Source organism: Rhineura floridana, chromosome 2, assembly GCF_030035675.1.
Source record: "Rhineura floridana isolate rRhiFlo1 chromosome 2, rRhiFlo1.hap2, whole genome shotgun sequence".
In the NCBI taxonomy this organism is placed as follows: Eukaryota; Metazoa; Chordata; class Lepidosauria; order Squamata; family Rhineuridae; genus Rhineura; species Rhineura floridana.
In genome coordinates, this window is record NC_084481.1 from 48,983,215 (window position 1) to 49,008,792 (window position 25,578).

At 40.7% G+C, this 25,578-nt stretch overlaps 1 protein-coding gene across 7 annotated transcripts in view; it reads right to left on the bottom strand.

Moving 5' to 3' along the window:
- Positions 1–25,578, bottom strand: part of LOC133376451 (sodium channel protein type 2 subunit alpha) — a 96,422-nt gene that overhangs the window by 28,999 nt on the left and 41,845 nt on the right. For 6 of the 7 annotated variants that reach the window (XR_009760480.1, XM_061608593.1, XM_061608588.1 and 3 more), the window contains 4 exons: positions 22,655–22,893; positions 17,092–17,265; positions 16,106–16,462; positions 13,185–13,664 (listed from right to left, as the gene is read on the bottom strand). Coding sequence is in view for 6 of the 7 variants with exons in the window: in XM_061608593.1 (XP_061464577.1) it covers positions 13,185–13,664; positions 16,106–16,462; positions 17,092–17,265; positions 22,655–22,893 (1,250 nt within the window). In the remaining variant the exon portion in view is untranslated. Of the gene's footprint in view, positions 1–13,184; positions 13,665–16,105; positions 16,463–17,091; positions 17,266–22,654; positions 22,894–24,409; positions 24,464–25,578 lie in introns of those variants that run through there. The other variant, XM_061608591.1, reaches the window with a different exon arrangement.

Consider the following 25,578-nt stretch of genomic DNA (forward strand, 5'->3'; position numbering starts at 1 on the left):
TCATCTGAGTTGCTGTACCTAGTGGCACCTTTGGGTATATAGGAAAGATGGAAAGATCTGTCAATTTCGGTTCTCTCTGTCTCTCATTTTTCTTATCTTAAATTCAGTTCTCCACATTTCCATAGCGATTTGCAATTTTAAAAAAATTCTTATGAAAATTCTCATCATGTAATGTGTTTTTGATGAGAAATTGCTTGCAAAAATGTGTGCATTAATCAAAACTGCCTCCCAAATGTGTTTATTAGCAGACATTCATACTAAAATGCTGGAGAATTTTCATAAGGATTTTTAAAAATATATATATTTTTTAAAAATGCATCATATAATGCAGTTTTGAAAGACTTCATGGATGACTGAAGAAACTCTTAAAATTGTTAAAGACAAAAGGAAAGCAAAAGCAAAAGGAGACAGAAACACAATTAGAACCCTAAATGCAATAATAAAGTGAATGGTACGTAGGGATAAAGAGAACTATTACAATAATTATTGCATAGAAATAGAAGAGGACAACAAAAAGGGTAGAACAAGAGCCCTATTCCAAAAGATTAGAGAAATTAAAGGGAAATTTAAACCAAGAGTAGGGATGTTGAATAAACAACACGGGAACACATTGACTGACCGAGATAAAACAAAAGGAAGATGGAAGCAATACACTGAAGAACTCTATAAAAGAGATGCAAGGATGACAGATTCATTCATGGAGGAACCGTATGATGAGGAACCAGCGATTTTGGAATTTGAGGTGAAAGCTGCTCTTAAAATACTTGGAAGAAACAAATCACCAGGAACAGATGGCATTCCAATCGAATTGCTACAAGCTACTGAGACTGAATCTGTCCAAATTCTGACAAAAAATTGTCAACAAATATTGAGAACAAAAGAATGTCCCACAGACTGGAAGTGTTCAATATACATCCCAATTGCAAAGAAAGGGGATCCCAGGGAATGCAGTAATTATCGAACTATTGCCTTAATATCCCATGCAAGTAAAGAAATGCTCAAAATTCTACAACAAAGGCTCTTACCATATATGGAGCGAGAAGTGCCAAACGTTCAAGCTGGATTTAGAAAGGGAAGAGGTACCACAGATCATATCACAAACGTACATTGGATAATGGAACGGACCAAGGAATTTCAGAAGAAAATCACCCTATGCTTTATAGATTACAGCAAAGTGTTTGATTGTGTAGATCATGAAAAACTATGGAATGCTTTAAAAGAAATGGGGGTGCATCTGATTGTCCTGATGCGCAACCTATACTCTAGACAAGAGGCAGAATATGGAGAAACCGATTGGTTCCCAATCAGAAAGGGTGTGAGACAGGGGTGCATTTTATTACCCTATTTATTTAATCTATATACAGAACATATACGGAAAGTGGGATTGCACCAAGATGAAGGAGGTGTGAAAATTGGAGGGAGAAATATCAATAATTTAAGATATACAGATGATACCATACCAGAGCTTGGAAAAGCTACTTTTTAAAACTACAACTCCCATCAGCCCCAGCCAGTAGTTCAAAAAAGTAACTTTTCCAAGCTCTGTACCATACTACTAGCAGAAACCAATAATGATTTGAAACAAATGCTGATGAAATTTAAAGAGGAAAGTACAAAAGCAGGACTACAGCTGAACGTCAAGAAGACTAAAGTAATGACAACAGAAGATTTATGTAACTTTAAAGTTGACGATGAGGAACATTCAACTTGTCAAGGATTATCAATACCTTGGCACAGTCATTAACCAAAATGGAGACAATAGTCAAGAAATCAGAAGAAGGATAGGGCTGGCGAGGGCAGCTATGAGAGAACTAGAAAAGGTCCTCAAATGCAAAGATGTATCACTGAACACTAAAGTCAGGATCATTCAGACCATGGTATTCCCAATCTCTATGTATGGATGTGAAAGTTGGACAGTGGAAAAAGCAGATAAGAGAAAAATCAACTCATTTGAGATGCGTTGGAGGAGAGCTTTGCACATACCATGGACTGTAAAAAAGACAAATAATTGGGTGTTAGAGCAAATTAAACCAGAACTATCACGAGAAGCTAAAATGATGAAACTGAGGTTATCCTAATTTGGACACATAATGAGAAGACATAAGTCACTAGAAAAGACAATAATGCTGGGAAAAACAGAAGGGAGTAGAAAAAGAGAAAGACAAAACAAGAGATAAGATTGATTCCATAAAGGAAGCCACAGACCTTAATTTACAAGATCTGAACAGGGTAGTTTATAAGAGATGCTACTGGAGGCAGCAATAAGTTGTTGCCATAAGTTGTAATCGAAGGCATACAACAATACATTTTTGTATGTTATTTTCAAGTAAGTTCGAATTTCGAAGGATGGCCATGTTTCGGTTCATATTGTTTCAGAAAGTGCAAATTTGACAGATTTGGCTTGAAATGTTAACTGAATCGATACCCATTCCTAGTAGATAGGAATAAAGAAGCACATCCAGCCATATGTAGCAACATGGTAATCACTTAAAACTTTTAATAGGCTTAATAAGGTCATAGCACCTCCTCTTACAAAGAAATACACTATTTTGTATAAGTGGATTCCAAAAAACCATAAAGGCTGAGTTGACCTGTAGAATGAAATAAATCCTGTTTCACTAAAGGTACATTGGACCAAAATGAAAGGTATCTGGAAGGGATGGCTGTTGTAATTGTTGGTCCCATTGCTTTTATGTACATTTCCCCATAGCTGTTATGTGGCCCCAATTAGAATTGCCAACCAGCCAGAAAAACAACAACGAAAGGCCATATTCTTTCCCCTTTTTTCTTTTCACCCAGTTGCCATTAGAGCAAAGGTTAAGGTTACCCCCACTCCCCCACAGGACAGTTTGTTTTTAAAGAGGCACATGCTACATGAATAGACACATTTTGAGTTAAACTCTGTTCCTTGGCTCTGCCAGTCAGTTATTTCCAGGATTCTGTATCCAGGTACCAGAATTTTTCAATTTCAGTTTTTGAATTGCAAATACTAAACAGACTGGAAGTACTGAGCTGCTTGAACAAAAAAAAATGGACCTGAACTCCTGGCATTCCTGTATCTGGAAAGAGATTTAAGGCCAATCTCCCTCTCCACATTATCCTAGCCACGCAGAGGCCAAAGTGAACAGCCTCTGTGCAGCAACTGATCTCTGCCATAGAGGTAAGAATAGCTTAGGTTGCCAGGATTCTATTCTGATGTTGTGGAAGTTTTCTTTGGACTGAAAAGGGCAATCCACATGGCATGAGGCTCTAGAGTTTATCAGCGACGGTGTGGATCAGTTATCAGACACAAGCTTTTTCTCCTGGTTTCTACTTGACTGCCATAAAGTATAGACCACTTGCACTGAGCGGAAGAATCTTAAAAGTATTGCCCAACTCTAATTATTTTACTTTTATAAAAAACATGGCTAATATATGCTGCAATTCTGTACACTGTTACCTGGAGTTAGTTCCACTGAATTCAATAGATCATATTTCTGAGTAGGCATGCATAAGATTTCACTGCCAACCTTGAACAAATATAAATGATAAAAATGTACAACCTATTGCCTAATGAAGCAACGAGGATTAACTAACTCCTTCTCCCCTTTCCCTGCACTTATTATGTTAAAACCTTTTAACACTCAGGCTGCAATCCTATGCACACTTTCTGGGGAGTAAGCACTATTGAACTCAATGGGACGTACTTCTGAACAAGCACGCATAGTATTGCACTGCTAAAATACTTGTCTTCTCTGTCTTTCTAGAAGTGTTTTATAATAGAATGTCAGCCACTGGTAGCCCTCAGGTAACATGCTGATAAAGGAAATTTTTCCAAACAATATGCTATGGAAAACATGTCACATTTTAAAGGATCGTTAATTTATTAGCATTTGGATACTGTACAAACCTTAATGTTCTGGGGATTGTTTGTTTTGTGTCATTTTAGATGAATCAGAAGGTACACTGGTAACAGAAGAAGTAAGTACAATCCAGTAACATTTTAGCATAGTTTCATTCTCAGTGCCTCTTGCTTTTAGTATACCAAACAAATGCACAGATGAAGTTTGGAGATACTGTTATTCATGTACACACCAGATTTTCTAACAGCTATATCATACCTTCATTCAGTAATATGGTATTGCAAAAGGAAATAGGGTGGCCAGATGGGTAAGAGGCCAGGGCTCCTGCACCTTTACTAGTTAGGTAGAAAAGGGGATATCAGCAGATTTCATGTAAGATACACTTCTAAAATTGCCTCTTCTATGCAATTATTAAAAGTGCAGGACTCTTTTTCATTTGGCCACCCTAAAGGGAAGCGATTTTCAATTTTGAAAATTGAATCTAAAATCAGAAATAAGCATGGTCAACAGGGAATTATTTCAGAAAGCAACAAATAAGCCTAATTAATGATGTTCTTAAGAAGCATTCTTTTGTTAAAAAAAGCATTGCACATGACTCTCACATTTGTATCAATTTGCATAATTTGAACAGCCCTTTGAAATGTAACGATTTTTAAAACATTAAAAACGCACTAAGCAGAGAACCTGCAAATGATCTCAATTTCATATTTTTAATTAAAACTGTGATTTTGCAATCTGCCATGATGTGGAAATTAGTTGAAAGATATGAAAGGTGCTAGTAAAGGAATGGTGGGAGAAGACAACACATACAAGCTGATTTAAAAATATTTTGGTTCATCATATACCTATGGAGAAAAATCTCCTTAAATTGAGGGAAGTAGTGATGTCTCAGTTCGTAACAAATCTTTCCCAGCAAATCTAGCACAGACACAAATATCCAGAAATAACATTCAGAGGCACATTTATGCATATGGGTTAACTGTAGTGGGTGACAACACAGGGAAAAGGAAGACCACATCTAGTGATGCAATGAAAATCGCCCCTTCCCCTGAAGCTGTTATTTCTTCCCAGAGACAAACTGCCATTGGTACCAATAGCAGCTTCCCTCCAGATACAAATAGCAGCTGGAGGAGGATTTTTGTTGTGATGGGAGGGGGTGATTTGCTAATCTATTGGCAGCAGTAGTGTTCTGCTAGTTAAATTTTCCCCACACACTTTTTGCATAACAATCTAAAAAAGTTGTTGAGATGCTATCTGTTTTGTATCAGTTGTACAACTGAATGACAGAATAAAAAGTCACATAAGCATTTAAACTTACAAAAAGGAGCTGCTTTACTTCATTAATAAACTTTTAAAAAATCATGCACACCATCCAACAACATTAATTTTAAGTATTATAAAATACCCCTTGGTTTGATTAAGTCAGGATGGGGAACCTCAGGCCTGGGGGCCAAATGCAGCCCTCCAGGCCTCTTTGTCTGCTTTCAGACATGGGGCTTATTGTGTTAGTTTAATGGATTAAAGTGGAAGCACTTCTGTCCCACGGATTCTTTTCATACTGCAGTACCTGAAAGTGTGTTTTTTCCACTGATATATCAGCATGTCACGCAAATGTCTTTCACACTGCTGCAACTGGAGACATAAGGATCCGTTGAAAAAGGTAAGAAAAACAGCAAGAGAGCAAAAACACACACACACACACAAAACCCAACTCCAAGAAGAGCCAGAAATGAAGCACTGAGGAAAAGGGGGAAAGTGGTCACTTTAAAATACAAGCTGCTGTAGCTGCAGCTAAACAAAATGGCAGTGGCGGTGCAGCTGAGGTAAAAAAGCTGCCAGCTCTGCTGGGACTGAGGAGAGAAGGAGTTAAAAGACACTGGAAAAGGCCTTGAAAAGCAACTTCAGCAGGGGAAAGTAGACAGAGTAAAATGAACACAGAGAAGAGAAAAGCGGGTAAGATCTTTCAGCAGCTGCCTAGCTCCGGCGGGGGGGGGGGGGGGAGAATGGGACTCCAAGATACAGGACAAACTGAGAAAAACAGCATAAAGGAAGACCCACCAAGGGCAACAAAAGGCAAATAAGGAACAGGCACATGCAGAACAAGTGGAAGAAATATTGAAAAATAGCGAGGCTTAGAGAGAGCAAGCTGGGATGCCTGTCATGTGGGAGGATGGAACTTGTGCAAAATTCCGTGATTTTCCAGGTTCCCAAGCTTGCAAATGGATTATTTCTGGCATCATTTATCACAAAAATTAGTGCTAAAACTTCTACTGTATTCCACTAGATTTCTGGAACTAGCTTTTACATCATGTGAAAGATCAAATCAAATGTGCAAATTACCAGTTAAGAAATCGCTGGAATGACGGCAGCCTCTATCTGGCCCTTGGCACTGTCCTTGGGCCATGTCTATTCTCAGGGTGTGTAGAAATCTCTGTTTTTTGCATGGTTGGGATGTAGCCTATTGCTCAAAGGTAAAGTCATCTTCATTGGTCCACCCAGTTTGCCTCTGGGACCACCCACCAGTAACATGTGACCCAAGGTTTCCCATTAGAGAATGCCGTCCTCAGGTTGAAAAAGGTTCCTCACCCCATAAGCAGTGAATTCTTTAGTTTGTCCAATGTGCTTCATCTCCCAGTTATATCTAACTGAACAAATGCTTTTCAAGTTGAAGAAATTGCATGCACTTTGCTTCTTGATATTAAAGAATGCAGTTTAATTGGAGTTTGAAATCCTACAAATGTTGGGGTTGCCAGTCCTGCCTGACCATGCTGTGATGTGAGTCATCTGACTCAGCAGAAAGCAGCCATGTAGGCTTCTCATATTGCAATGGATGGGGAAAGAAGATGGCTGAATAGCATGCAGGCCAATCAATATCCAGTTAAAAGGAGGTCATATAGAGATAGAGAACTTGCTTAGGTAACCTGTATAAAATTGATGCTGCTTGTTGCTCTGTCTGGTAAAAAAGCACCAGAGCTGCATTCTTGAATGATCCAGCTTGATTTTAATCCTGCGAGAAGTAAGAATGGTAGGACATGAAGTTTATAATATATTATATCTGTTCCTGATTTTGGATCCTGATTTTGGATTCCTACAGGTACTAAGTACATATCGAAACAGCACTGAAAAATATGTATTTATCGTCTTATTAAAAATGGCCAGCTTGACCTAAAGCATGCACTTTTAAATGTTGTGAGAATGTAATTACAAAGTACACAGGTAAATTGGGGTGTGAATCCTAAAATGGTGGGGTTGCCTGTAGAAGCTGCACAGATGTCCTGAACTGGATTTTCAAATCAGAAACCTGAAATTGGTTTCAGGGCAATGAGCAAGGCTGGAACATGAATACATTTTGAATGCAACTGTATTGATTTCATTTAACATAAATATGAAATGTATGCCATCTAAGTTTCTTCAGCCAAACAAATACATTATAACTCAAATCAACAGTAATAATCTGGATGCTTAGTTTGTTTACTTTTTAAAATCTTCTTAAATTACACTGTGGGCGGCAACACAGAATCTTTGTTATTCACAGCGCCATGTACCAATAAATCATGGTAACAGCTTGCTGGGATTGATCAGGTGCTAGTATCACACTGCTTAATCACTCCTGATCACTCCTAGCAAACCATGAAGTCTTGGCTAGTCATCATGACTGAACTAGGATTGTGGCTTGTTTCTTCCTAACAAGCCAAGATGAAGCCATTGGTTTGTTGTTGGCTTGCTGTTCATTGTTAGCTATAGAGAAAAAAACACAATCCCAGTTCAGATGTAATGATAAGCCAAGGCTTCGGCAGAGGAGCAAAGTGGGAGTGATCAGGCAATGTGCACACTGCTCAGTCCCACTAAGCCATTAACTATGGTTTATCGTTATGTGTAAACAAGATTATAGAATGAGTACGCCCCAAAGATCATGTACTATTCCAGCCATCTTTCCCAATGGAAATATTGACCTGTCACACCCACCACCTGCCACCCCCACCAATCAAACCAGACTATACTGTTGGACCACATACAGATGACTAATGTACAACAAATAGGGCTGCCAGGTCTCTGGATTTCACACACACAAATTTACCCTTCTGCCCTGGGTATTAATTCTCTGAGAGTCAGTGGCAGCTAGAGGAAAAAGATTTTGAGGTATGTGAGCATACAACTTCCATGCAATTTGGGCAGATTGTGCTGGTACAAGATATTATTAGCCACAGTGGGGACAACATAACAGGCACAATTGTTATGTCCATAAATTTTCCCCTCTGTGGCTAGCAGCAGCTGTTTGTATATCATTTGGTTAGGGGTTGTACTGTGGTGGCAAAGTCCCAAGCATCCCTCTTTCAGTGCTGCAGCCCCAATTCGCTTGAGCCAAGCTGTGGACCAGGAATGTGGGGAATTCCAATCATGAAACTCCTGCATGATGGCTAGTTGCCTTAGATTGTGACACAGGTGTAATCTGGGAGAGTCCTGATATTGTATATGGTTAGCATTACCTGATTGCAAGAGACTTACAATAACTGTATGTATACCTTAGATCAGCCTTTCCCAACCTTTGGGTCCCCAGTTGTTGCTGGATTACAACTCCCATCAGCCCCAGTCAGCATGGCCAATGGCCAGGAATGATGGGAATTGTAGTCCAGCATCATCTGGGGACCCAACGGTTGGGAAAGGCTGCCTTAGATAAACATATATCTTTTGTGCTTAAGATCTTAGTAGAATGTGATGGCAAGAGTTCATCACTAGATCTTGCCTAAAGTTTCAGGTCTGGTAAAAATGTTCCTGATGCCAAATACGGACAATGAACATGAGAAGAATACATTCACCAAATAATTTCCTAGGTCAGCTTTTACCAACCTAGGTTACTCCAGATGTTTTGGACTACAACTCCCATCACCTGATGGGAAATGTAGTCCAAAACATCTGAAGGACATCAGCTTGGCAAAGGCTGACCTAACTTTTTTTCATTAACATGGAACTAGTCCATGCCAGCAAGAATTCTGCCTGCTATTGATCAGTCTCAAATCCTCTTGAGGAAAGCGGTAGAAAATTTATATTGTAGGGCAGGGGTGGGATGGGGAGATGACCTTCCTAACCCCAAGGCATTCAAAGAATTCCCCAACTCATTCTGGTATCCAGTAGGGTTTGTTCACCACTGTTCCAGCGAAACAGATTACTATTTATATATTCAAGAATGATTTTTCCATAGCATAGAATTAAAATATTCAGGGTCCAGACCTAAAAGAAGAAAAGGGTTGACTTAGTAATAATGCTTCATGAAACAGCAAATTAGGCTCCAACTGTGTAAAGCACATATGTCTGCACAAGCACATTTTTAAAAAGTCAACTTCTTACTGTACACTGTCAGGTTGGTCTCCCCAAGGATTTTTTTTTTAAAAAACTACCTGTGTTATTAATGTAGTCATGAAAATGAGCCACAGGTGTAGGAAAGGAGAAGGATTTTGTTTGGTCCATATTTTACAATGAAACAACCTAATTCACAGATCCTGGACTTATGCAGAGATCAGAATACAGTTAATAATTGGATTGCACACCTCTGAATTTTATGATGCAGTTTCAGTTGAAAATGTATGTACAAAAATGCACCTGGAGGAAGGAAATGTGTACAAAATATATATGTTAGGGAGAAGTGTGTACAAAAATGTGTATAACTTAAATGTGATTTTTAAGAGTTTTTTTAAACAATATTTGCAGAAGATGGGATGGAATGAGCTTTTGATTGAATGCATGTGAAAGCTGACATGGTATGGCAATAAGGTGATCCATTCATCCCTATACATATGTTTCTTTGTGAAGTGAGATCAATTGGATGTGGATCTGAAAAACAATGTCTATTGCTATCACCTGTGTAGCATGAAAAAAAAACAAGCCTGCAAGGCACTGGGACCGTTTTCTAATAATTATGTGTACAAGCCTGCCAAAGGTGGATACAAAGTCCCATTGACTTCTATGGGAAAGTTAAACAAGTGCTTAAGAGTTAATTTGTACGCTCCATGTGCAGACAGCAGGGCACGAAGGCTCCTGTCATGCCATCCCACAGCAAACTATGGTTCTCACTATGTCATTCTTTCCATGGGGCAAGCCCTGGATCCACACAGATATGCTATACTCGAAAGCCAGTGTGGTGTAATGTTTAGAGGATCAGACTGGGACCTGAGAAACCAGGGTTCAAATCTATGCTCAACAATGAAGCTCAGTGGGTGACCTTGGGCCAGTCACTGTCTCTCGGCGTATCCTACCTCACAGGGTTGTTGTGAGGATAAAATCGAGAGGGGGAGAACCATGTTAGACACCACCTTGAGCTCCTTGGGGGAAAGGTCGATTATAAATGCAATAATGAAAAATTTAAAAAATATACCGGCCAGAAGGAGCAGTAAGTTCAGTGCATAGTAAAGTATGGGTTGTTCACAGCAGTATCTCAAGAAGATGAGTGGCAGCTGTGAAACTGAGTGGCTTGTGAGCTGGAGAGCTGTGGTTCAGTGGTAGAGTGCGTGCTTTGCATATAAAAGGTCCCAGGTTCAATCGCTGGCATCTCTAGCTAAGGCTGGAAATGTCTCCCGTCTGAAATCCTGAACTGTTGTCAGTCAGCGTAGCCCACTATAATTCAACCTTGGATTGCCAGATGTTGTTGGATTACAACTTCCATCAACTCCAGCCAGCTTAGCTAACGGCCAAGGATGATGGGAGCTGTAGTCCAGCATCTGGGGACCTAAGGTTGAACAGTGGTGTAAGCAATACTGACCTAGATGGAACGTGGTTTGCCTCAGTGTAAGCCAGCTTCCTATGTTCCCAAGGAGGTGGGGGTGGCCACTCCACCTATCACTCATCCTCAGCAAGGAGGCCACATTTGTTTAATGGCAAATAAGGAAATGAGCAGGGAAGTCAAAGGCAGCTCAGCATATTTGCTCTTTTTCACCTCTTTCCTTGCCTGCTTGTAGAGTCTCCACACCTTCACAAAGAGATAGGAGGATCATGCCTTAAATCTTTGCTGTAGAAATCAACCCCCCACTTTGGCTGGATGGAGCCTTATAAACTTCTAAAACAGCAAACTGCACTGCAAATAAACCACAACATCCAAATGTACTTGGGAAAGATACAATAGACAGAATTTGCTTACAAGGTGTACTTTCATGTGCAGTAAATATGGGACCTGGAGACTGAGTGGTACATTACTACATGCAGAGAAATTATAGCAAAACCTGTATTCAACATGTACACTGGATGATGTTGCTTGAATCTTATATTATTGTGATAGCAGATACCGATTGATGTGAAGGATCACCTGCACACATACATACAAATCTGCCCAGGACTTGCTTGGCTTCTGAGGCCCTGCTTGCAGGCCTGCTGTCAAGGTCCATCAGTATGACAGACACTAGATACAGGACCTCTTCAGTAGTTGCCCCATATCTTTGAAACTCTCTCCCATATGAAGTGCATATGACCCGAGTTTTGTTTTTAAACTGACCTTAAAAATGAATTTATCTTACTCTTCTGTTTTATTATTTGTTTTTTTAATTATCTTTTGTGCTGGGTTTTAAACTGCTGCTGTTTTGAGTTTTTCTAACTGGGTTGTTTTATTTGCATTTTAACATTTGCTTTATGGGTTCAAATTATCTTTTGTAAGCAGCCTCAGGTCTTTGCTCTGAAAAGTGGGATATAAGAACTTTCAATCAGTCAGGCAATCAATAATGTGCTCTAATATTTTGCCTCTGGCCAATGGCTGTGGTGAGGGTCCATTGGAGTGTATAGATAGATAAAACAGATTAGATAGATAGACAAGATAGATTAGATAGATAGACAGACAGATAGACAGATAGATAGGGATGCAAATCTAGATCTTTAAAAATCAAGAGCAAAATTTTAATTACCTTCTTTGGCTACAGAATTGCACCACTTTCTTCTAAACTTCTTCTAAACTTAATATGATCTTAATTTAAATCTCAATGGCAATTTTATTAATGTTTTATAATTGTACTATATATATATTTTTTTTCCACACTTGCTCATATTTTAATTGTGATTTTATTTGTTGTACACCGCCCTGAGAGCTTTCTGCTATAGGGCGGTCTAGAAATGTAATTAAATAAAAAAATAAAATAAAAAAAATAAATAAATAGTCCAAGGGGGCATGTATATCAGCACATTTGTTATATTTTATTTCCTCAATACTTTTGAATAGGTCTTTGTGCATTTCCCAAGCATATACATTTCCTCAGAACTGTGGGCTCAGGGTTTTTTTTTAACTTAGTAAATGCTGAATATGTGGAACTGCATTTATAGGCTGTTTCCCAATAAACTGTACAGAGTTCTAAAATGGGGGGGGGGCAATCTTGAAGTATATTCTCAAATAATCCAGCTCCAAAATCCTTAACCAGCCAGACTGAGCTTTTCCTCAAAGGAATTAACAGGTGAAACTTGGGAGCACAGTTGCAGTGGCCCAAATGCACCCCTTACCCCCACTGTTCCTGTGAGTATTAATATTTTATCAGGGATGTGGAGCCTGTGGCCCTCCAGATGCTGTTGGACTCCAGCTCCCATCAGCTCCAGCCAGCATTGCCAATGGTCAAGGATGATGGGAGTTGTAATTCAGCAGCATCTGGAGGACTAGAAGTTCTTTTAGTGGCGGTGTGTGAGGTTGAGTGCCACCACCACAGCTGCAACGGTGCTACTGCACATTGAGACTGGGAAGGAGTACAAAACACCATTCTCCTGACAAAACTAAAGCCATCACTCTCCAGATTAGTATCAATTACCATCCCTCTCCAGACTGCTGTCCGTTAACCTTTGACAAATGAGTTGTGTAATGCTGCAATCAATTGCCATCATACTGGAATTATTCCTGACAACCTCTGAACAGTGAAAAAAGGACTGTACTACTACAAATGTGAAAAGCCTCCTTATAAAGGATTCAATTGTAGCAATAAGGTCAATTAGCTAATTAGCTGTGGGCAATCTTGCACTAAAGCCCTCTGAGATTGTGCTGTGAATACAGGACGTTTAACTACAGGACTACAAAACTATGATTGTTTCTCATTCATTATATAGGTTTGATAAAATAAAAAAGTAGAGAACATGAAAAATATGAAGTTAATGCTTCAGAGAAGGGCAAAAATATTTAAATTACCATAATGAACATCAATGTTAATAAAAATAGTTCTCTTCTACTTTTGCATCTGAAACATGAAATATCGTATCATTTATCTATAGTGGTGGTAAAAACAGTAAAACGCCATGCGAAAGATGCCTGTTTTCAAATTGGAACTGTTTATGTTTTTAAAGCAATAGCATTTTAAAACAATATAGTGTTATGTATCAAACTAAACCTACCTCTTTGCTTTCTTCCAAATCTGACTCACTGCTAAACTCCTCGGTGTTTAAATTTTCAAAATCTGATTCTCCGACTGCAATGGGCACGGTCACAGTCACACTTGGGTTGTTTATGAAGGACATGTAATCGGTCTCATCAATGATGTATTTTTCCACACTGCTCCCTATGCCACTTGTAGTTCCATTGCCATCTTTCAGGTAGTTAAAGTCTTTACCAATATCTACTATGGTATGGTTAGAAATGCAGCTCTCTTTCTTGTTGTTTAGGTCTTCAAGCGGTTTGATTTCATCTAAAGCTTTTTGTTTCCTCACACAGGCCTTTTGGACAAATTCATATGCTTTTCTTTTCACATAATCAATCCCCCTCTGAATCCTTCCCACAGCAATCTGGAGATTGTTCATTTCATTGTCGTCATCTGTAGCTGCAAGATTGTCTGAACTGAAGGAGCTCAGCAGCAAGGCTAGAAACAGGTTCAAAACCTATTAAGGCAAAGAGATGGCAACAGATTTCACATAGGTTACACAATGTAAGTGACAATAATTCCTTCCTGGATGTTTCAGTACAGCAAATTTTTCTCCTAGTTATTCTCACATCAGGCCACCCTTATATCATGCTTCCTAGTCTATTATCCATTTGGGACATGAGGAGCCAACACTGAATCAAATCACTGTCCCCTTTAACTGCGTCATCTGGTAGATTCTCTAAGCCAGGGATGGGCAACCTATGGCTCTTCAGATGTACTGAAGTTGATTATATAAACAACGTGGTAACTTCCAGATGTTGGATTCCAACTCCCATCAGCTCAGCCAGCAAGGACAGTGGTCAGGAATGATGGTCCAACAACCTGGATTGTCAGGAAAGCCACAGGTTTCCTACCCCTGCTCTAGGCAGAAGATGTCCTAGGACAACCTTTCCCAACTAGTGGGCCACCAGATGTTGTTGGACCACAACTCCCATCAGCCTCAGCCAGCATTGCCAATGGTCAGGAAAGATGGGAATTGTGGTCCAACAACATCTGGTGGCCCACTAGTTGGGAAACGCTGCCCTAGGATCTACTACCTGAAATCCTCTACCTGAATATGAAATGTCATTGCACTCTTTCTCACATACATTTCTAAGTTTCTGCAAAATGTTGTACACGTTGCATCTTTTCCCCCCCTACAATCTTGTTGCAACTTCTTATTATAGGCACTAGAGGCACTAGAAAGTAGAAAAAGGGAAGGGAATTTCAGGTGCAAGAGGAAAGATTTATTTCAGGCCTGATGTATTTCAGAATGATCCTTCTTTGAGGGCACATTTTGTACAGCTGTTTCCTTCCAGATCCGCTATAGTAATTCCTATATCCTAGAGGCATTGGGCCGGATCCATAGCAGGGGTAATTTTTTTTATTTTTTTATATCCCGCCTTTTCTCCCAGCAGGAGCCCAGGACAGCAAACAAAAGCACTAAAAACACTTTAAAACATAAAAAAAGACTTCAAAATATATTATAACACAACAACCATTAAAAACATATTAAAACAAAACATCTTTAAAAACATTTTTTTAAAAGTTTTAAAAACATTTTTAAAAAGTTTTAAAAGATATTAAAAAGCAATTCCAAAACAGATGCAGACTGGGATCTATACTTAAAAGGCTTGTTGAAAGAGGAAGATCTTCAGTGGGCGCTGAAAAGATAACAGATATGGCGCTTGTCTAATATTTAAGGGGAGGGAATTCCAAAGGGTAGGCGCCACTACACTAAAGGTGCATTTCCTATGTTGTGCAAAATGGACCTCCTGATAAGATGGTATCTGCAGGAGGCCCTCACCTGCAGAGCGCAGTGATCGACTGGGTATATAAGGGATAAGACGGTCTTTCAGGTATCCTGGTTGCAAGCTGTATAGGGCTTTATACACCAAAACTAGAATCTTGAACTTAGCCTGGTAGCTAATAGGTAGCCAGTGCAATACTTTCAGCAGTGGAGTGTCATGTTGGCGATACCCTGCTCCAGAGAGCAGTCTAGCTGCCACATTTTGCACCGGCTGCAGCTTCTGGACCAACCTCAAGGGTAGCCCCACATAGAGCGCATTACAGTAATCCAATCTGGAGGTTACCAGTGCATGGACAACAGTGGTCAGGCTATCCCTGTCGAGAAACGGCCACAGCTGTCTTACCATCCGAAGATGGTAAAAGGCACCCCTAGCCACAGAGGTCACCTGGGCCTCTAGCAACAAAGATGGATCCAGGTCCAGGAGCACCCCGAGACAGAGTACGACCCCATCCAAAGCAGGCAACTGACCAATTATCTGAACTCGGAAACCACCAACCCACAGCGTCTCCATCTTGTTAGGATTGAGAGTCAGTTTATTGGCCCTCAACCAACCCACCACAGAGTCCAGGCACCAGTCCAGGGCTTGCTCAGCCTCTCCTGATTCAGATGTTACAGAGAAATAGAGCTGTGTATCATCTGTGTACTGCTGACACCTTGCCCCAAATCTCCTGATGACCGCTTCCAAGGGCTTCATATAGATGTTAAACAGCATGGGAGACAAGATGGGGGTGGACACCTGGCTCTCGCCACTAAAGGGGTCTTGTGGTGTTACTTCAGGCCTCAACCCAATCCCAACTTAGGGGACTGGCACAACTGCAAAACTGTAGGGTTGAACACTGGGCCCATGTTAGCAGTTTACACTGTGTAGGGCTTGAATTTCGCACTACTCCCTGAAACATCATCCCAGCACTTGGTCTGGGATGGTGGTACTGGCCAGCAAGTAGACATTCTGATAACTAGATTCCTGCCCTATGCAATGCCAAACTCTATGAACTATAACCAATAAAAGCCATGGCCATTTTAAACCCACTGCAGCCTATTATATGGTTATTTGCTCTACACTCCCTAACCTGGTATTGCAACACAATATGTATTCATTGGACACATACCACTAGATTTCCAATTACCATGACCATCATGAAGACAGTAAGGCACATTGTTTGTCCAGCAACTTCCATACAATCCCACATAGTCTCTATCCATTCTCCGCAAAGTACTCGGAATACAATCAAGAAAGAATGGAAAAAGTCATTCATGTGCCAGCGTGGAAGTTCACAGTCATTCGAGATCTTGCAGACACATTCCTTGTAGCTTTTGCCAAATAACTGCATGCCAACCACAGCGAAAATGAAGACTATGATGGCCAACACCAAGGTCAAATTTCCTAAAGCACCTACTGAGTTGCCAATAATCTTTATCAACATATTTAATGTTGGCCAAGATTTTGCCAATTTGAAAACTCGAAGCTGAAAAATAAAAGTGAACAGGCATCATTATCAGTGTTCAGTATCTTTACATGTTAATTAACCAAAGAGCTATCTTCTGCAGGAAGTCTGTTGCAGAAAGCTAACATTGTTTTGTTTCATTTTTATTCAGAGGTATTTGATCCTAAAATATTTAATCAAAAAGAAAATTGTAAAACTTCAGCTTACACCTACACAATGCTTTTCCTAGTGACCAAAACTGACTAGCAAAGCACATTTTCTTAGTAGCATAATTGTTACAATGCCTTTCCATTAAAAACCAGTTTCCAGTACAATGGCTTAGATACAATGATTGTTAGACTCCTTCAGAAAAGGGTGAGGTAAAGCAGATATATATTCGTGGCTTGGATTATTGACAGCTAAAGACTGCAATCTTATGCACACTTACTTTGAAGTAAGTCCCGCTTGATCTTCCAAGCAAATATGCACTGGGTTGTGCCAGTTAGGACATTATTCTATTACTTGTTGATTCATTATTGAGCAATAAATACTTGCTTTGCATAAACTGCAGGCATGAATAGTAAAATACACAGTATGTGCTTTCATAATTTGATCAGTCTTTACAGATAATATGATCAAAATGTATGTTAAAACCTTATTGACGTATTTACCAGTCTGAAGGATCTTAGGACTGACAGTCCTTCCACATTTGCGAGACCCAGCTCCATCAAGCTCAGGCTGACAATGATGCCATCAAAAATGTTCCAGCCTTCTTGGAAATAGTAATAAGGATCCATAGCTATTATCTTAAGAAACATTTCTGCTGTGAAGATGCCAGTAAACACCTACACAAAAAACACAAATTGTCATCAGTCCCAAAAACAATGGTCACATTCATCAAGTGTGTCGAACAATTAAAAAAAAAAACCAGGACCAATATCAAAAAGATTTTTTTAAGATCTCCAAAGGTAAACCTCTTGATTGCAATGCTGAGAAGTAAAATGTTTATTGTGTTATGTCGTATACCCAGTACATTTTTATTTATGTTTTCCATCAGGTGAATAAGCTACATGACCCTTAGGCTAATACATATACCTCACAGGAAACTTTACCAGGTCTGATTATTTGTCTGTTTAGTCCGGTATAGTCTACTCTAACTGGCAGAGGTCTAGCACTTGATGCTTTAAGAAAAAAAAAGGAGATAGCAGAGATTGAAACTGGGACCTTCTGCATGCTAAGTTGTGTTCTATAGTGTCTCCTTTTTCATGATCATGAGGAGACTGGAAGCATCTGCTTCCAATTTTAAACAACCACAGGTCCCCAGTACATCCCAACTATGGTTCAGAATACTGGCTTTTTCCTGAAACCATAGTTTCATATGTTATGTCATCCTTTTACTATATGTACAATTAGGGTACATGTGCCAGAACACCTTAGCCGATGATGGCATATACAGTGAAATAAAGGAATACAGACTCATCACACATGATGATCTACCTAACAAGTCTGCATGATTCTTTACTTCATGGAAGAGCTAACTGTGCAGCTAATTTATAACATTTGCAACAGCACTAAGTCAAATCCCCTCCTATGTAACAGCACTTGCTCACCAGAGTGCCTGCCTCTCCTCTCCTTCATGCTGGAAAGAATCAGTCCCCTTTGATTCAATAGCTATAAAGTAGACATATAGGAAATAAGCCTAAGAAATTCATAGTACTTTTGTCAAATCCTTCGTATTTACCTCAAACAGAAACCTTCCAATTAAAGTACATGTGGTGCCCTCCAGATCTTCCTTCACTGCTAGCCATGGCTGGGGCTGATGGGAGTTGTAGTTCAATGACATATGGAAGGCACCATGCCAGCTACCCCTTTTGTCAGTTGAGGCCAGTACTGAGTTGCTGATAAAGATACTTATATTGCACTTATTGCCACATGTGCTTCTCCTGATCCTCAGAACACCTTTGTCATATTGCCTTCTGCTTTTGTCCTTGTCCCATATAAGGAAAGCTGATCATCCAGGCAGAGACTATATCGATTCTACATTCTGTGCACACACATGAAGCACTCTGTGGCCATTTTACAGTGTTCTTAGTGCCCACAGCAGCAGCAGCACATATCAGAAGATGGGTAAGTTGGCACTATGCCCCCTGAGACAAACTATATCCATGTTACAAAAGCTATACTGGAAAGGGACAGGATAGGACCCTCTCCCTAGCAATGTCTTGTGGCTCCTTATGGAAGCATGACTCACATGCAAGACGGTTGAATCCAGACTAAATTCATTGCATTTACAAATCAATGAGACTTAAGTCATGAATAACTTTTCAAATTGATTTGAATGGGATCTAAGCGTGACTAACTTAGGCCTACTATACATTACTTTAAAGGCATTATTTGAAGCCAGGGTTTCAGGTTGATGTCAGGGTTTTGTTTTTTTAAATTAAAACCAAAGGTGGGGAGACCTGATCTGGATCATAACCACAGTGTGTAGAAAGGGGAGGTTTAACCCTTCCCTCCCTTGCTGCAACCAGGAAACAAATTGCCCTCCTGTACAGCCAATAGCAAGAATTTGTTTTTAAAAAAACTCCAATTAGCACCAATGAGACCTTTTCAACTATTGCTATTTGGCACATCCCCACTCCTCATTTCCCCCCCAATATCATAGTGGGGGAAGGAAGGTTTTAATCTCTCCTCTTCAATACACTCCTGGTCTGGGTTGCCCCCCCCCGTGCATGGTTTTACTTTTTTAAAAAATACTGATATCACTTCAAGCAGCAGATTTGTGAGGCAGGTGCAAGGTGCATCTCCCCATCCGAAACCAGAATAAAACAGCCAACCACAATTTATGAGTGCAAACAGGCCACTGCTTTATTGGATTACAGCAAGTAAGCGGCATTGACACGGCAGTACGGTGAGGATCAGCTTTCATTCCAACAGCCCTTGCTGAAGGAATGTTTGTCCCTCCCTCAACTAGTAGTTGGGGAGCCACCCTTGGGTGTTGGCCAGCATTAGATCCCCAGCCAATGCATTTGGGATCCTGCTGGTCAACCAGTGGGAGTAGGTGTTGACCATTGAACCGCACTGTCACTGAGTCTGTTTTCCATCAAGTCTGAAAAACTGTAACTAGGGGGAGTTATGTCTTTGCCCAGTCTGGGAACGGACTGCCAAGGCCGTTGCTATGGTAGCCATCGAGATAAACTGGGGAAAGTTCTAGTAGCTATCTGTGTTAAGCTGTGTCTTCTGTGTATTGCCTCTGAACTGAGAGGTTGTCTTCTGTGTTTACCTTTGGAGAGAGAGGTACCAGAAGGAGGGTGACTGAAGAAACTCTACATGTATTTACTCTTAAGCCTTTGGCCATAATGTCTTAATAAAGACTCTTAACATGCTCTAATGCTCTGAAGAAGTTTCTTGCTCAACTTAACTCCAACGTAATGTATGCTGTTTCACGCAACAACGCACACACGTCAAGAAGGGTTATGGGCCCAGATCCACAGCGCATTACACGGGAGTAAGTTGCTGGTCTGAACGGCAGACGGAGTTCCAGAGGGCAGCTTGATTGATTGTACCAGACAGAGGTGAGCAACATGGCTGTAAACCTGTCTGGGGGAGGCTTGCCAATGGAAACATTGATGGAAAAGAATTATGGCAGCTGGAAGCCGAGGATGTGGGCTTTGCTGATAACAGAGGATTTATGGGACATTGTTGATGGACCACCCCCGGCGGTATTGACCGCGGCCTGGAAGCGCAAAGATCAGACGGCGCAGGCGTTTATAATCTTGGCTCTATCGGATTCTCAACTGATGTGTGTGAGAGATGAGCCGTCGGCCAAATAGATGTGGGACGCGTTGCAGGATTTGTCCCAGGAATGGCAGCGGAGGCAGAAGGCGCAGAGAGCCGAGCTGATGGAAGCTGTCAGAAGCAAGGAGGAGAAAAGTGCTGAACCAGAGGAGGCAGCCGAAAGCAAACGGGATTACAAGCATCAAAGGCTGAAGTCTTGTTATGCCTGTGGGGCTCGTGGGCATCTCCGAAAAGACTGTGCAGTCAAGCGAAACTCCAGGGACGGAGGCTTGAAGCAGGGAAGTGTGAACTTTGTTTGTAAACAGAAGCCACAAACTTTAGCACCTATTGACTGGCTTGTTGACAGCGGGGCAAGCCATATATTAATCAAAGACAGAAGTTTGTTTCATGCTTCAGAAGAAGTGCAGGATTTTGTGCAACTTGTGGATGGATCACAGAAACGGGTGGAAGCCCGAGGACTGGTGAGATTTAATAAACTTGGGATAATGTCAGAATGTTTGTTTGTTCCAGAATTGGCTCATAATATTTTATCAGTTCAAAAACTGGTGAATTCTGGGTATTGTGTAACATTTGATAGAGGAAAATGTTTTATGCAGAGAAGAGGCAAAGTTGTCTGTCAGGGTTTTATGACACAAGGGCTGTTTAGAATGACCATGGGTGTGAAGTGTGCTGATGCCTTGAGTTTAATGGGGCGGAAAGAGAATGACGGTCAGAGCTATAAGAAGACAGCTGTTAAAAGCACACAGCCACAGTATTCATGTAATGCAGTCAGGCTGATGCCTGAAAGAGTGCATCGCAGCCGAGTTTACAAGCCACAGGCTAAGAGATGTGGCAAACGTGCACCTAGAGCACAAGAGAATGCATATTTCAGAGTTTGGTGTCCAGAAACACAAGCGCAACCATTTAAACCAGATCTTGACATAAATCTGAAAGGCACGAAGACAAAGAGTCTGGTTTTGTCAGGAGCAAAGACAGGAGGTCTTGAATGTTTTGTGGATGCAGATCATGCAGGGGAACTGAGCAGTCGTAAGTCAACCTCTGGCATAGTTGTGATGTGGCACGGGTCATGCATTGACTGGAGCAGCAAGAAACAAAACATGGTGGCTGACATAATGACCAAGCCTTTGTGTGAGGAGAAATTTGGCAAACTGGTGACAAGGCTTGGAATGAGTTAAAGTTTGATTGAATAAAGTGTTAGCTAAATGTACAGAGATGTTCTGAAATGTACTGTAATGTACTGAGATGTAATTTGGAACTGTATTGCAAGATGTATTGGAGAAATGTATTGTTGTTATTGTTGTAATGAGTTACAGACATGATGGGAAAAAGGGGGGATTGTTGACCATTGAACCGCACTGTCACTGAGTCTGTTTTCCATCAAGTCTGAAAAACTGTAACTAGGGAGAGTTATGTCTTTGTCCAGTCTGGGAACGGACTGCCAAGGCCATTGCTATGGTAGCCATCGAGATAAACTGGAAAAGTTCTAGTAGCTATCTGTGTTAAGCTGTGTCTTCTGTGTATTGCCTCTGAACTGAGAGGTTGTCTTTTGTGTTTACCTTTGGAGAGAGAGGTACCAGAAGGGGGGTGACTGAAGAAACTCAACATGTATTTACTCTTAAGCCTTTGGCCATAATGTCTTAATAAAGACTCTTAACATGCTCTAAAGCTCTGAAGAAGTTTCTTGCTCAACTTAACTCCAACGTAATGTATGCTGTTTCACGCAACAACGCACACACGTCAACAGTAGGTGCATGCTGGTTGAGGCCTGGCCCCTTCTGAGCTATGGGCATAGCCCATACATACTGCCACTAGACCCCTTATGGGGGTCCCCCTTGTGTTTGATCTTGCCCAATGCCATTTCCGTGTTAAATTGTGATAGAGGCATGTGTATGTCTAACAAATGAAAAGCAGTCACTGAGGGATAGGCGAGAAACCTACTTAACACAGCCAATTTGATTGAGAGGAAAATTCCTGTCCAGCCCCATCAACCAGTGACCCTTTTAAGAAAAGCTCAATGGTGCACTAACACTGAGGGAGGGATGGCGGGGAAGCCAGCGTGCGAAGAGCGAGCCAACAGCATCATGGCTGAGGCCTCTTAAAGGCCTGGGCCCACCACCTCCTTACAGCTCTTGCAGGGTCGCAGGATTATAGGCAGCCCTGCAAAAGCTAGAGCATGGATGGGAGATTAAATGCCCTGCCCACCGCTGCCTGGGGCCATGTGCCGCCCTACAACAGCACCCCATACTTAGAAGCACGGGGCTATGATTTAAAGTAATGTGTAACGAGGCCCCTAATCTGTATCCATCCTAGAAAGTCCAAGCAATCCAGTAATTCTTTCAGCGGGTAACATCCAACTAAGACCAAATCAGAGTAAACTAACTGAAATAAATAAGACTTTTTTGCTTTGTGTTATTTATGATACTACAGTAGACTTACCAAATTTCCAACAGACAACACATGGTTAAACTGGGCAGTCATTGGATAATGTTCCATGGCCATAAATAAGGTGTTCAAAACAATGCAGATGGTAATAGCAAGGTCGACAAATGGATCCATCACAATCAAATTAACAATATGCTTTATTTTTAACCACGGTGGGTAGCAATCCCAGATTAAGCACATGTTAGCAAATTTATACCAGCAAGGAGGGCATTTCTGTCTGGATTCCTCAAGTTCTAGAAAAGGAAAAAATGCATACAAAAAATCAACTTAAGAAGTCATCCGCATTATATATTCCACACAGAATTATGTTGTACAGTCAGATTTTTTTTCTACAATGCGTGTTGATTTATTAATATGTTAGCATTCTATGAACCCAATTTAACCTTCGCCTGGTCACATTAAAAAAAAGGGGGGGAGAGATATCTTTGTTTAGAAGGGTAAATGGTGACTCCTTTTAGATTTTGTAGTTTGTAACTGAAGCATGTGTCACAGCACACACTTTAAACTACTCCATGTCCTGCAAGCCATTTGTACCCCTACTTCTAGGACCAGGATAGGATAAAACCTTACCCTGGGTACACTTTTCATTGCAGAATGTACATAGAATAACACTGTTACATAGTCCTTGTAGGACATTGTCACTTGCACAGTAGTAACCAATGTTTCCATATTTCAGCCACTTAACTATTTACAGTTTTTTCCCCTATAAACAAAAAAGCACTGGGACAAAGAATATCCCAAGGAAATATTTTTGCCAGTGGGTGCGTTTTTGCCCCAGCCAACGTAATGTCTTGAGGTAAGGGGACACAATTCTAAGTGATGATACAGAGCTTCCTTCCTGAAAACCAAAAAGAGCCTGGGACATAAAATATCCCAAGTAATCTATTGATTTTTAAAAATTGAAAACAGAGCAAACAACTTTAGCTAAGTTTCCAAAGACTTTGGGTTTCTAAGCAGTTTCTACTGATTTATAACGATGTGAAAGATACCAAAACATTTCAATAGGTTGTGAGGGAGATGTTTTTCTCCTTGTCTCAATAATTCTAGGGAACATTCAACAATGCTGAATGTTAGAAGATTCAGGACAGACAAAAGAAAAGTACTTCACACAGTTAAACTATGGAATTTGCTCTCATGGTGGCCACCAATTTTGGTGGCTTTGAAAGAGGTTTACACAAATTAATGGAGGATAAGGCTGTCAGTGGTAACTAGTCACAATGGCTATGTCCTACCACCACTGTCGGAGACAGTATGCCTTTGAATACTAATTGCTGGGAATCGCAGGTGGGGAGAGTGCTGCTGTGCCCAGGTTCTGCCTGCGGGCTTCCCATAGGTATCCAGTTGGCTACTGTGAGAACAGGGTGTTGGACTAGATAGGCCTAATTCAGCAGAGCTCCCCTTATGTTACATTCATGCTCCAGCTGAATCTAGCCTTGAATTCATCAGTTTGCAAAGCATTTGTATACTGAGGCTTGAATCTATGTAAAACAGTAATGTGCCGCTTGTTAATTAGCAATTAACAGTCCCAGGCTATGGTCTGAAGGCACATAAGGCCAGCACCCTGCTGAAGCTAAGCAGGGTCAGGTGTGGTCAGTGCCGGGATGGGAGACCGCCTGGGAACCGCATGTAAGCCGCCTTGGGTTTCAATCATGAAAAAGAAAGGTGGGGTAGAAATGTAATAAATAAATAAATAACTGTACTGTTGCTTCTGGAGCATGCTAGTGAACACTCATGATTCAGAATCCTTACATGCACAAGGTTAATGCATGAACACGGAAAGGTTGTGTTCTGATTCGATAGCTTCTCCAACCACATTTTAAGATTTCTCAAACCTAAAAAAACCCTTGTGGTCCTGTGGGGGACAGAGGAGGAAAAGGGGCAAATTATTAAGTATGCAGCCTCAGAGCATACACGCACACTCAAAGAGTTTGCTGCAGTGCAGCCAATAGATTCTATTCATAGCCAAGGACTGAGAGAGGGGATGCATTTAGGCACAACACCAAACCATGGTTTAGTGTTATGTGTGAACCTGTGCCGGCTTACAAAAATGGTTTCTGAGGGGCTGCCAAACCAGGTTATTAAACCAAGGTTTGCTGCTGGTTGCAAACTATAGTTTGTACACTACAGTCTGCACTCACTGTAGTTTGCTGTTATACCTGAATTCCAAGCCATAGACAAACCCCAGTTAAGGTTGTTGCTCTGCCTCAAGAGGCTGTTGCACCATGGAGAAGGGAGTGAACACATGGAAAATGAAAGCAGACAAGCAGCTTTAAGCCATTGTTTTCCTGTTGTATGCCTAGAAGCTCAAGCCATGGTGTGGGTTATTAACTATGGTTAGCACAAACCATGGTGTGATATTTGAACTGAGCCATTGAAAGTACTCCAGTACTTCATTAATCCTCAGTGACTCAGGGACAAAGCTCCAGCTGCTTTAATAACTAGCAAGGTCTAAAAAGACCTTGGAAAACATTTGAAACTCCTATGTGCCAGCCTCAGATTCCTAGATGCTAATATAAAATTGCCAGAACCTGGGATTTTCCCAGCTATCAGTGTGAGATTTAACCTTGAGAGCATACCTAGAAAAGGTTGCTGGGTAGGAATGAGGGGAGTTGAGCCACAGTGAAGGAATTGAGTATATTCCACTTGCCTAATCTTAAGGCTGCCATCCTATGCATACTTACCTGAGGGTGAGCCCTACTACACAAAGTTACTTCTGAGTAAAAATGCATATTATTATTATTATTATTATTATTAATATTAATATTAATATTATTAATAATATTATTATATCCTGCCCTTCCCCACAAAGGAGCCCAATTTATGAGCCCAAACACACAAGTGATAAAACATCTAAAAACATGTGATTATATTGTAAATCTCTCTGTGAAATCAATACTACTCAATTCAACTTTAGCTGA